General features: G+C 46.5%; 1 protein-coding gene across 1 annotated transcript in view; it reads right to left on the reverse strand.

Moving 5' to 3' along the window:
• Nucleotides 1–11,260, reverse strand: part of CKMT2 (creatine kinase, mitochondrial 2 (sarcomeric)) — a 17,036-nt gene extending 5,776 nt beyond the window's left edge. The window contains exons 1-7 of the mRNA XM_010008410.1: nucleotides 11,254–11,260; nucleotides 11,016–11,172; nucleotides 9,565–9,763; nucleotides 8,212–8,307; nucleotides 7,261–7,482; nucleotides 2,799–2,884; nucleotides 190–313 (exon numbers count right to left, since the gene is read on the reverse strand). Of these exons, the coding sequence (XP_010006712.1) occupies nucleotides 190–313; nucleotides 2,799–2,884; nucleotides 7,261–7,482; nucleotides 8,212–8,307; nucleotides 9,565–9,763; nucleotides 11,016–11,172; nucleotides 11,254–11,260 (891 nt within the window). The remainder of the gene's footprint in view (nucleotides 1–189; nucleotides 314–2,798; nucleotides 2,885–7,260; nucleotides 7,483–8,211; nucleotides 8,308–9,564; nucleotides 9,764–11,015; nucleotides 11,173–11,253) is intronic.
• Nucleotides 11,261–13,207: the final 1,947 nt, after the last annotated feature.

Raw genomic sequence — 13,207 nt, forward strand, 5'->3', positions numbered from 1 at the left:
CCCTACAACTCAGCTAGCAGTTTGCCTGTGTTTCCTTCTTTACCTGCATTAGTGTGTGTAGATATATGGACTAGTGTTACTTCATTTTGTTGCTCGTGGAAATGTCAGTTCAGTATGAGCCACAGTAAGAAGTGCTGACAGCAGCCCAGCGGTAAATGAACAGGAATAATAAACTGATTGAGATAATACCTCTTTCAAACCACGGCAGAATCTTTCAAACACCCGTTTCATATTGCCACCCTTCTCCATGGAGATCACCCTGGTGTGGTCTTCTTCATTAATCCAGATGAGAAACGTCTTGTCATTGTTATGCCTGGTTGAGAGGAGAAAAAAAAAATAAATAGTAACTTTCATGAGACAAGCCCTGAAAAATATTTTTCAGCATCTTTAGTCACAGCCCCCACAGTCAGGGCTGTGTAGAGGTTAAGCGCAGAAAGGTAGCATTGTTCTGCAGATGTAGGGATCTGAGCTGCTTTTCCAGTTGGATCTTCCATGCCAATGAGTTTACATGGGTTTCTTGGGCACAGCAAGAAGAGCAGTTTTTCTGGTCACATCGTGCTGCCACGACGCTGAGCGGGGACGTACGTGTTGTCCTCTAGCACGAGCACAGCCAGGGCACAGCCAGGTGCAGCACAGGGAGAAGACAAGCTCTGCAGCTAGGAAAATAAACCTAACATTTATGTGCTGCTGGGGGCCAAGCAATATGTCCTTACTTAATTATATTCTTCCCAAAATCAAATCTCTTGGCCTCTGTGTCGCTTGGGAGCACGGGATTGACTCGTCAGTCCAGGTCCGTGTCCGAGCAGCTGCCAGACAGAGCATTGGTGGTGCTGCCTTGACAGTCAAGCTGAAAATGCCTGAGATACCCACTCTTGCTTCAAACAGATCAGCTGTGGCTAGGTTTATTAAGTGCTGGGTCAAACCTGAAGTCACTTTTACTGGCTTTTTCTCCACTTTCTCTGTCTTCTACAACAGCCTTTCTACAGCACGTAGGTGGTGATTGATGGGATCAAACTCATTTGTACAGACAGTGGAATATTACCAGGCTTGAAACATATGAGATTTCAAAGTTCAAGTTCACCAACAATCTGAGTTTAATCTGGTCTTTTACTGCACCTCTTTTTTGTTGTTTGGTTTGGTTTGGTTTGGTTTTGCACTGGGATTTGCCAGTGCAATACTGAACAGGTGTCAACATCCTGTATCCTGACATTATTGTCACCCAAGGTCTGGTTACCTCATCTTCAGTCACATACAAATGTTCAGGGGAGAATTTTCCAGACAGTCTGAGGCTGGCCTGATTCAGCTCTCCTTTTAATTAACTCAGGCTCCCATTGCTTTAAGGACTGCATCAGGAGGCCATGTTTAAAATTTGTCACTGCATGAAGTTGGTGGGAATAATCTTGCAGCCCTTAGCAAGGACAGGATTGCAATCATTACAAGCAAAATAATTTCCACAATGTGTACTCTTTCTGACAACAATATCTTGCAAGACAAGGGCAAGTTTTCTCAGCGTGGCATACTGGTACACTTTCCAATCATATTATTATATTTTTTCAGTCTGCCTGATATTTCACATATAAAACCAGCCAAAAAAACCCAGGTCTTTTTTATTAAGGAAATCCCTGGATAGCAACTGTGTTGATACTTCTGTTTGTTTGTAGAGACCACTAATGGGATGCCTCAGCTTCATCATTTTCCTCTTCCTCAGATTTAGATGGGGACCAGGAAGTTAATCTGAAGCTTGTTGAAATAATAAAATGCTCACAGATTCCCAGCAGATCACCAGATTTCACAGGTGATCAGGATTCATAGCACCTGCACCCTGACAGCAATCAGGTTTAGCTCATTGCGGCAACACTGTCCGTGCTTCTGAGCACGATCCAGTATTGACAGACACTGCTTGGAGAACAGTTGGAGTGTTTTTGCATGTAGTCTCATCCTCTCTCAAAAAAGTCCTGAACTTGCCTAGGGCAAGGAGCTAGGCTAGGTTGTTACTCTCATGGAATCGTTTTTAGCCTAATTTTTGATAATTAAAGCATCTGGTAATGCCTAGAGGTATACCAGGATGGATGCAGATGCTCTGCACTGCAGAGCTGCCCCTACCTAGCACTTGTATGCACAGATACCCTTTTCTCTCTGCAGAAAATGTGGTATTTGGGCACAGAAAGTGTGTTGAGAAGGTAGAAACAGACTCAGAACAGAATAGGAGAGTCAACTTCAGTATCTCGTTTTTGTCCAGTTCACTTGGAAATTAAGGGTTACTTTCAGCTCTGGGAATTAAAGTAATGCTCTGTCCCCTGGCAGCAAGGAAGGGGACAGAAGTTTGCAAAGCAGTGTCCTGCAGCTGTATGGCTGGTTGTTCCTCCCTGTCTGCATGGCTACAACCTGGTTGCATGGCTGCTTTTGTAACCTGGGCTCTGCCAACTGCATGGTGACTCGTGGGCTATTTCCCAAACCAAATTTTTATCTAGAAATGGAAAAAATGGGAATAAGAACTCAAAGGAGCCACACCTATGATGCTGTGTTGGGTGGGTTATGTTAGGGATGGCTTCTTGAGTATAAAATCTTAACCATTCTCTTGCCCATTTCTGGATTATGTTTGGTTGTGTTGGTTGTTTGGGTTTTTTTATTTGTTGTTGTTGTTGGTTTTTTTAATTCAGCAAGAAAACTTTTTTTAAACAGCAAAATGAACATGCTGTCAGTATGGGGACAGAGTGGCTGCAAGGTTAGGATGAGCAAAGAGATGTGTAATACAACGTTAAAACACCACACAAGCTTCTGCATGTCACACAACATACCAGATTCCTCTGGCATCTGGCCAGTCACGTGCCATCCCAGCACATGTTAGCAGGGGGGACACTGGCTTATCAAAGAGAAAATGATCCTGGAAATTGGACCAAAGGGAGACAGAAGAGAGAGAGAGAAAATAATTTAAAAAAAAAATAATCAAGGAAGCAGTATAATGCTGTCTAATACATTTTATGTGAAAGCAATCAATGTACAAGTAAATCGCGTAGTTCAGCCTGTCAATCTGTCTTCTTTTTCTGCAAACTAAAAGCACTTTATCCAGCTGATTTTCTTGAGGCTTGCAGATTCTTACTGACATTGGTATTATAACCATGTTTTGCCAAAAATGTTTTTCAAATGCAGGGACGAATGGGAAGTGTGGAACAAATACCATTTGCACACACCGGAGGCTATTCTGGAGGGACCTGGCTAGCAACAGATATTTTCTGCTGACAGACATATTTCAAGGTAAGAGAAGGCAACGAGTTCTCTAAGAGAGACAGAGAGACAGAGAGACAGGAAGGAAGGCAGGAAGGCAGGCAGGCAGGCAGGCAGGGAGGCAGGAAGGCAGGCAGGAAGGCAGGGAGGCAGGAAGGCAGGCAGGAAGGCAGGGAGGCAGGAAGGCAGGCAGGAAGGCAGGGAGGCAGGAAGGCAGGCAGGAAGGCAGGGAGGCAGGAAGGCAGGCAGGAAGGCAGGGAGGCAGGAAGGCAGGCAGGAAGGCAGGGAGGCAGGAAGGCAGGCAGGAAGGCAGGGAGGCAGGAAGGCAGGCAGGAAGGCAGGGAGGCAGGAAGGCAGGCAGGAAGGCAGGGAGGCAGGAAGGCAGGCAGGAAGGCAGGGAGGCAGGAAGGCAGGCAGGAAGGCAGGGAGGCAGGAAGGCAGGCAGGAAGGCAGGGAGGCAGGAAGGCAGGCAGGAAGGCAGGGAGGCAGGAAGGCAGGCAGGAAGGCAGGGAGGCAGGAAGGCAGGCAGGAAGGCAGGGAGGCAGGAAGGCAGGCAGGAAGGCAGGGAGGCAGGAAGGCAGGCAGGAAGGCAGGGAGGCAGGAAGGCAGGCAGGAAGGCAGGGAGGCAGGAAGGCAGGCAGGAAGGCAGGGAGGCAGGAAGGCAGGCAGGAAGGCAGGGAGGCAGGAAGGCAGGCAGGAAGGCAGGGAGGCAGGAAGGCAGGCAGGAAGGCAGGGAGGCAGGAAGGCAGGCAGGAAGGCAGGGAGGCAGGAAGGCAGGCAGGAAGGCAGGGAGGCAGGAAGGCAGGCAGGAAGGCAGGGAGGCAGGAAGGCAGGCAGGAAGGCAGGGAGGCAGGAAGGCAGGCAGGAAGGCAGGGAGGCAGGAAGGCAGGCAGGAAGGCAGGGAGGCAGGAAGGCAGGCAGGAAGGCAGGGAGGCAGGAAGGCAGGCAGGAAGGCAGGGAGGCAGGAAGGCAGGCAGGAAGGCAGGGAGGCAGGAAGGCAGGCAGGAAGGCAGGGAGGCAGGAAGGCAGGCAGGAAGGCAGGGAGGCAGGAAGGCAGGCAGGAAGGCAGGGAGGCAGGAAGGCAGGCAGGAAGGCAGGGAGGCAGGAAGGCAGGCAGGAAGGCAGGGAGGCAGGAAGGCAGGCAGGAAGGCAGGGAGGCAGGAAGGCAGGCAGGAAGGCAGGGAGGCAGGAAGGCAGGCAGGAAGGCAGGGAGGCAGGAAGGCAGGCAGGAAGGCAGGGAGGCAGGAAGGCAGGCAGGAAGGCAGGGAGGCAGGAAGGCAGGCAGGAAGGCAGGGAGGCAGGAAGGCAGGCAGGAAGGCAGGGAGGCAGGAAGGCAGGCAGGAAGGCAGGGAGGCAGGAAGGCAGGCAGGAAGGCAGGGAGGCAGGAAGGCAGGCAGGAAGGCAGGGAGGCAGGAAGGCAGGCAGGAAGGCAGGGAGGCAGGAAGGCAGGCAGGAAGGCAGGGAGGCAGGAAGGCAGGCAGGAAGGCAGGGAGGCAGGAAGGCAGGCAGGAAGGCAGGGAGGCAGGAAGGCAGGCAGGAAGGCAGGGAGGCAGGAAGGCAGGCAGGAAGGCAGGGAGGCAGGAAGGCAGGCAGGAAGGCAGGGAGGCAGGAAGGCAGGCAGGAAGGCAGGGAGGCAGGAAGGCAGGCAGGAAGGCAGGGAGGCAGGAAGGCAGGCAGGAAGGCAGGGAGGCAGGAAGGCAGGCAGGAAGGCAGGGAGGCAGGAAGGCAGGCAGGAAGGCAGGGAGGCAGGAAGGCAGGCAGGAAGGCAGGGAGGCAGGAAGGCAGGCAGGAAGGCAGGGAGGCAGGAAGGCAGGCAGGAAGGCAGGGAGGCAGGAAGGCAGGCAGGAAGGCAGGAAGGAAGGAAGGAAGGAAGGGAAGGAAAGCTATTTCTTAAAAGGTGTTTCTCAAGCACAAAGACTTAACTATATTCTGAGCATGAAGTCAATTAAGTCAGTGCTAAGCCTGACTTTCTAGAATCACAGACTTGTTCTGTTTCTTAACAGAAATGTTATTTCTGATTTAATAAATTTAATAAATTTAATAAATGTAGCACTGATTTAATAAATGTAGCACTTTCTGTGCCACCAACTTGCCACATTCCAGATAATTTTGAATTGTTTTTTATTTAAGGTTGGGTGTTTATTTTTTGTTGGTTTTTTTTTTTTTCAAAGCATATAAGTATTTGATTTTTGTGTATATGCTGAAAAATTACTAGTTCTTAATTCCTCAAACACTGCCATATCAAATGTTTGGGAGGGGAAGGGGGTTGAGGGTGGGGGAGTGTTTTTGCTTTTTTTTAAGCTAGAGTTTAATGAAGAATAATGAGGCTAGCTCTCTAGAATAAATATGACATGATAGACAAGTTGATATGCTTCATTTCTTTATTCCCTTGGTATAGAATTTGGTGTTTTCATCTTTGAATACCCTGTGATGGAGGCAGAACCCCAACCACTCGGAAAGAAGAGGTAGGGGATTCTCATTGCACATTACAGGGACACAACATTTCCTTCCTCAGCTTGCTCCACTCAAAACTTTGGCTTGAAAGACAATTTCCCCCTTTTCCAAGAAAACAGCTGTGCACTATTAGTTGCCCTTATGTGCATATGGCCCAAATCTGCAAAGTACCAAATGTCTTCTGTGCTGAATGAAGCTCAGCTAGCACTGATTTGATCTTACTGAGATCAAATGATGCTTATTAAAGGCTGTCTGAAAGCCTGATACCACTGGGGTTCAAGGTCCTAAAATACTGGATGAGGTAAGCAGTGGTATGAGTTAAAAATGAAACCTGAGCTTACAGCATTCAGTGCCCTGATTTCTCTAACTCTTCATTACCATCAAAATAAAACAAACAGACAAACAAAAAACCCCAAGATAAAATGCTGGATCAGTGATTCCCAAAGGACTTAGCCTTAAACCATGAAGAAATCATATTCTTTATGCTCCTGTTTCAACCTCTGCTTTCTGAGGAGCCAACTCCTGCTGCAAAAGGCAATGAAATAAAACTTACAGTGGGTCATCAACATCTTGTCAATAAACATACTGCCAAGGACATTTGATTAGAAAAGTAACTGACCTTACATAAATTCTTAACTCTTGGTTAATCCAGACTGTGACACCTAGTTCCAGGGTTATAAACAGACTTCATCAGCTCCCTTTTGGCTAGCGGATTAATGTGCCATGAATATGGCCAACAGGGTACAGCCATTCCTTTGGCTCTTTCACATATTCATTCAAGGTTTGTTTATCATGCCACATGCTGTGACAAAAATCTGAGATAAAATCCTTGTGTTTCCTGTGACAATGGAAACTCTTGTTACTCCTGATCCCTCAAGTCCTTAAACAGAATTGCAAGACTGGGCAAAGGTCACCTGAGTGCAGGTGGCTAGAGCCATTTTGAGGAAATTTGAATTAGTGTAGTTTTAACATAAAGGAATTACAGCCAAAGCTCCCCCACCCTGACAGTCTAGAATAGAGATAATACCTTATGATTGTCTCAATGTGGTATTTGTAGTTAAAATGGTTATTAATACAGAAAATACTATTTTTGCTCAAAGAGATGAGCAAGAAAAGAATCTGAATCTTAATTTGTTACTTGTCTGAAGAGGTGGCAGCAACCATAAATATTTAACTTGACACAGATCTTGCTGTCTGGAGTGTAACTCTACATTTTGGACCTGCACAGTTCTGTACATTGCCAAAACATAGACCCTAGCTAATCTGCCATTGCATAAAAAATATTGACAAGCCCTCCCAGGGAGGTGGTGGAGTCATCATCCCTGGAAGTGTTTAAAAGAAATGTGGGTAAAGTGCTTAGTGACATGATTTAAGCACAGAGTGGGTAAATTAGGTTATGGTAGGGGGATTTAGGTTGTGGTTGGACTTGATGGTCTTCAAGGTCCTTCCCAACCAGGATGATTCTGTGATTAACTGCTGGGTTACTGCTGTGATTATCCTTCTCAGCCACACAGGAGAACATGTGTCCCAAAGGAAGGTGAAGGTGTTGTCAGCACCTCCTTACACCAGCACAGCACTTACGTCAATGAGCTGCTGCTGCTCCCTCTCCGTCATGTTGGTCAGGCTGTAGTATTTCCCAGAGAGGTCTCCTTTCAGCCCAGAGAGAGCAGTGACCACCACGTTCTCCACCTCCCTGCGCTCTGCCCGGGTGCAGGCGGGGGGCAGGCTGAGCCCGCGGATGCTGCGGCCGGTCCTCACCCGCGAGGAGAGGACGTAGCGCTCGTCAAACTGGCCGTGGGTGATCTGGAGGGACGTGTCATTAGTTCACACACATTCTCCCCCACACATGATCCTCCACCATTAAAAACAACAAAACCCAAGCCCCATCTCACATAAGGAAGGGCACCTTTCTGCCCACACCCCTCCATGAGATACTCAGGATACCGTGATCCCTTCAGAGTCTCAGAGACACCAGGAGGATTTATTAGGAGCAGTAAGTTTCTTTGCCTGAATGAATGTGGCAGCATAACTGGCTAGTCCTTTGTGGTCCCCAGATATGAAGGAATCTGCATGGCTTTTGGAAACGTGGATATAGGCAGAGGCAGGGGGCCAAGCACAAAAGGTCCTTCAAAAGAGGAAAGCCCAAGAGGATTCTCAACCACAGCACAGTTGAACTATAAAGGAAATACTAAGCAGGTAAGGTTTGACAAGGTGTGTGGGTGGAGTGGAGTCAGCTCCTGCTTTTGTTCTGTCCTTGGACACAAGACTCTCTGTGAGCTCATGAAGAGACCCACAGTGCCAAGGGAGACTGTGGCCCAATGCTTAGCTGGGACTGATCCCCCTGCTAGAAGCAAGGTAGGGATGGTGCTGTCTTGCTGTTAGGGCCAAGAGTGGCATCCCATTGTCCTTAACCTTAAAATTACTGTCTTTGGAGTTGGATCAGGAAAAATAGAAGTTCTGTTATCTACAATATCATCACTGTAATAAGTAGCCCTGAGCCTTTATTGCCTCATTATTGTATTTCAGTCCTACCTTAGATGCATCCAGGTCAGTGTGGTGCTTCATTGTCCTTGGATCATAGCCATTATGTCTTGCTTTAATGACAGGGTCAAAAATCTCAGCAAACACCTACGGAGTCAAGAGAATCTAGAAAGAGTCTGCAACATCATAGAAACACTTAAATGCTTCACCCATGGGAGAAGTCCCCTGGCACAGGCTCCTGCATGACAGAGTAAAGGGGGCTTTGCAAATGCAAATGCGGTAAATATGAAAAAGGGGGTGCTTTTGACCTACATAGTGCTCTGCAGCATTTGCTCGTCTTCATAACAAAAAGAAGGTGCAACTGCACCTTACTTAGTTAGGGAGGGGCTGGAGCTAGATGACCTTTGAGGTCACTTCCAACCCCAACAATTCTAGGATACTGTGATTAGTTACAAGCTTCCTCTAGTTGCCACAGAAAGACACTGGATGTGATGGGAGCCAGGTTAGGTTTCAGGATGTATTATGAGCCAGAACACACACTCAGAGTCCCCTGGCAGTTGGCCTCTTGTTTTTAGGTCATGCAGGAGTACCCTAGGTCTTCACTGCTGTGGGTTAATAGACCTCATAAGAGCTATTTGGCCCAGGTGTGTCAACAGCAATCACAATCACACCTTCATGCAGATAAGGAGCAGTAGCACATCTAAATGAGTAAACTGAACAACAGGAGCTGATAGTCTGGAATGCCAGATGTCCCAGTCCATCCTCAGCAGCCCAGTGTCTGGGATGTTATTGGGAGACTGTATAATAAAAGGTAGCATTGTATAGTGGGCTGAAGGAAGCAGAATACAGAGGTCAATAGAAATAAGGATTCTCTACTCTTTTTCTCTTCTCCTCCTCATTCCAGAGTTAAATAAACCTGCCCATCCTAATGCTGTCTGTCTTCAACTTTCATCATGATCCAAAAGCTGTGGCTTAATGATGTCTGGCACTTCCCAGAAGACATTTTTGTTTCTGCCTCTTCTGTTCCACAACATAATTTCCACATTACCTTTATTGTGTGTGTCTCAGAGTTGCATAGCTTTGCCATAAACTAAGTTTAGTCGTAGGAAGGAGGGCAGCCGCTGGAGGCAGGTAGCAGCTGCTCCCAAGCAGGTACATTTTATTAACTTCAATTGCAGCAGAGAGGGCACTTGTAGTAACACCTCATGTTCATGTGTTTCCTAATGTGGAAGAGTAGGGAGAAAAAAATCTTTATGCACATGGCTTGCCCCTTATGTACTCTGTGGGATACAATTTATCTTGGCAGAACATACCCTACCAGGAATCTATCTTCATCCAAGGAGCTCTTGTGAGCAATACTGGGAAAACTGAACCAAATAGAAGAGTGTTGTGGGAATGTCTTACCTCGTAGGATTCTTCATCACCTGCAACCATGCCCACAGTTTTAATGAAAGGATGGCCAGGATTGTCCACCCCAGTTTGGATGCACTGGTCCAGGGTGTAGCCATTGGGAGTCATCTTGTCCCTCAACCTGGAGTAAATGCCCGGGGTGAGGCACTCAGCCATGCAGTTGTTGTGCTTGCGGAGGTCGGGATAGTCGGCGCTGCAGAGAGGAAGAACCCCCAGCAGTTAGTGTGGCACCTCTCAAGAGTGATCCATGCTAGTTTACTAAACTGTTAAAGGAACCATGAGGCACAGAGTGCACAGCATAGTTCACAGGTACAATTTGTTCTTGGTTTATGCATCGCATAAAATCTTAGGAAGGAGGAAGACTTAGGTCACTGAGAGTACCCTGTGTTGCACTGGTGGGCCAGGACATCCCCTGGCAATTGCAGCTTTCTGCTGTTCAGGGCCATCAGGAAAGTGAATCCCCATCAACTCTGAGAGTGCACTAAGCCCCATTAAATCTCTGCTGAGACACTCTTATTCAGAAATAAAAGAGCTCTAACGTTGTTTTTGTTCAAGTAAGAATGGAATTAATTTTAGTTCTTCAGCACCCAGTCAGCAGGGCTTAGTGGACATCACTGGGACTCTCTGATCCATGGGAAGCTCATTCTTCTGCAATATCTGGGTTTGCTTAAATGGCTTTATCATTTACAGAAGGCTGCATGGTGTACTAAGCCAGGAAAAATAAAGAAGTTACGCTTTAGTAAGGCATTTTTACGGCTGAATCAGACCACATCTACCCTGTACTGGTAATTATTTGCTCTACCCATAACTCTGTTATTTCTAGAATAACATATTTTAATTAGGATACAACTCACTACTTAAAAACAAACAAAACAAAAAGTCTGTCAGGGCTTGAACTGTATTTTTCTTTTACAACTATGGCCAGCAAAGTAAATCTACAGGGAAGAAGGTTGATAATTAGTTTCTAATTATCAGCCAGCCAGTTTGTAACAGAGTTGGGAGTATTTCAAGTACAACAGCTTATATGGGAGACTTCTTTACTACTTGCATTTTAAAAATATTTTCACATTTCCTAGTGGTGGAGCCAGATCCATAGGTTGAGCTGGAAAGCCTTCAATAGCTGATGAGGTAAAATAAGGACTAATAGAGTGCCCTGCCTACAATTTTAGGTATTTCTTAGGCTTCTCGTTCAGCAATGTTCAGCAATGGGTGTTTTTGAGTGTTGTTGCTGTCTCACTTCACTGCTTTCTGGTCTTGCAGGACACTGTTGTTGCTACCCAGCACCGGGATGATTCAGGGTGTTGTTTCTCAGGTCACACAGCCCGTGGACTTGGCCAGATGAGGACCCTGCACCCCCGGTGGGGATCCCCTTCCCCTCAGGTGTTAGGAGTTGCCCAGCGAACAGGGCTCTGTGCTCAGGCCCCTGCCCCACCCCCACTCCTTACCTCGGAGGGAAGAGCTTCCGTTTTTCCTGGACAGCAGCCTTCACATTCTGCTGGTTGAGGAGGTACCCGGTGGTCAGCACCCCGGTGCCTGCGGCTGCAAAGAGAGCGGTGGGTGCTCTGCCACACCGGGGGCGGCCCAGTGCCAACCCCGTCAGACCTCACACAATGCAAACCCTCATTTTTAATTGTAGCTTTTCAATAGAAAAAGATATTATTTTTATTACTGGCTTGCGCTTACATGGCATGTTCAGGAAAATGAGTGTGTGTGTACGTTTGTCATTTCTATACCCCTACCTGAGGTGGAGTTGGAAAGCAGTTGATTTTTGGTGCTGTGTCGAGCACACAATTCTAACCCAAACACCTGGAGGTTTTAAATGGTTTAAATTACTCCAGACCTAATTGAATCCTTTAGCTTGCTTCCTAGCAACGACACATTGCACAGAGACATCTTTCCAGTGGCCAAAAAGGTACAGAGAGGTGCAGTGGCTTGTGGTAGGATGTGGCATTATCTAGGTTGTTCCTTTCAGTGCTATCACCTGCAGAAACTTTCTTGCCTTTTTCATGGAAGCTTGACCTGTTAAGCACTTTGTGCCTTTTCTTCCATGTGAATAAGGTTGGAGTAAGCTTGAACTCATCATACAGCTCACATCACAAGAAGGGGCATACACTAGGGATCTAAAAATACTGGCTTGGGAAGTCATACTAGAGGTCAACTCTCTTCTGTTTTTCAATATGTGAATACACTCCATCAAAGAAAGTGGGAGCAAACACCAAAGCAAAGGTAGGCAGATCTTTGCCCCAGTGGTCATAGGCTTATAGAACACCTTGTGGAAGGTTGATGTGGGTGCAGTAAGTGTCCATGGCTTCAGTAAGGGACTGAACAAGCTGTGGAGGAGACATTTGTTGCAGGCTTTAAGCAGAAAAAGAAACAGGCTAGCAATAAGCATGTGAACCTGCTGGAGCAAATCCAGAGGACCATGAAGATGCTCAGAGGGCTGGAGCACCTCTGCTATGAGGACAGGCTGTTCAGCCTGGAGAAGAGAAGACTCCAGAAAGTCCTTAGAGCACCTTCCAATTCTTAAAAGGGGCTCATAAGAAAGATGGTGAGAGACTTTTTACTGGGACTGTAGTGACAGGTTTTATTGGCACAACAGTTTTAAACTGGAAAAGGGTAGATTTAGGGTGGACACAAAATATTATTTATTATGAGGATAGTGGGACACTGGCACAGGAGGCCAAGGGAAGTTGTGGACGCCCCATCCCTGGAAGAGTTCAAGAGGTCAGGTTGGATGGGGCTTGGACCAACCTGGTCTAGTGAAAGATGTTCCTGCCCACAGCAGGAAGGTTGATTTGTAGGATCTTTAAATGTCTCTTCCACCCTAAACCATTGTGTGAATCTATGATTCTACAAAAATTCCCTGGTCTGGAGTTTGTATGCTCTATAACTTTTTCCCCAAAACATGTTCATAGTGCAGCTATGGGTTTGGGATTGTGTCCAGAGACCAGGAAACCTGTAAGTCTAGCAGAGAAAATGGTATGTTCTGTGGAAGTCTAAAGAAGAAATTGCACATTTTTTCTTTCAAAAATCAAAATTGAACTAGTATTGCCAGTGACCATGAGTTCTTGGGAAGATATAATTCCTGTTTAAATAAATGACACAAATGCAAATTCGTGTCATTGACAGAAGCTTATTCTTAAAACTGGACTGTGGAAAATGAACTTTCCCCCAGGATATGCTGCTGCATTTGTTTTTTCAAAGTTTTAAAAAATGTAATTGTATGTGTAATCTCTTCACTGTTCTTTGGGAGATTAAACTAAGCACCTCAAAGCATTTGGTTTTATTTTCACTGAACAAAGTGTTCTAAGGTCCAACAGTTTTTATGCAGATCTGGGTTAGTTTGTCCCAAGCCCTGTAGTTCTTTGCCTTTTCCTCTCCTGTCTAAAAGGAAATGCAATATTGATTCTATATCCTCTCACTTGGTGAGAAGATCTTGTCTTCCTGCATAGTTTTCTGTTCCAAAGCAGCATCTTGTTTTGTACTTTAGTCACACAAGTGAGATGAGAAACACAGGCATGTTTCATCTTTGTGAGCAATTTGTTTCATATCCTGGATCTTGCTAAACATTATCATGCCTGAATTTTGTTACTCTCTCTCCTCCATACCTTCCATATGCATTAAGCATACATCGAAC

The sequence above is a fragment of the Chaetura pelagica genome, unplaced genomic scaffold, assembly GCF_000747805.2.
Source record: "Chaetura pelagica isolate M959 unplaced genomic scaffold, ChaPel_1.0 scaffold191, whole genome shotgun sequence".
NCBI classification, from domain to species: domain Eukaryota; kingdom Metazoa; phylum Chordata; class Aves; order Apodiformes; family Apodidae; genus Chaetura; species Chaetura pelagica.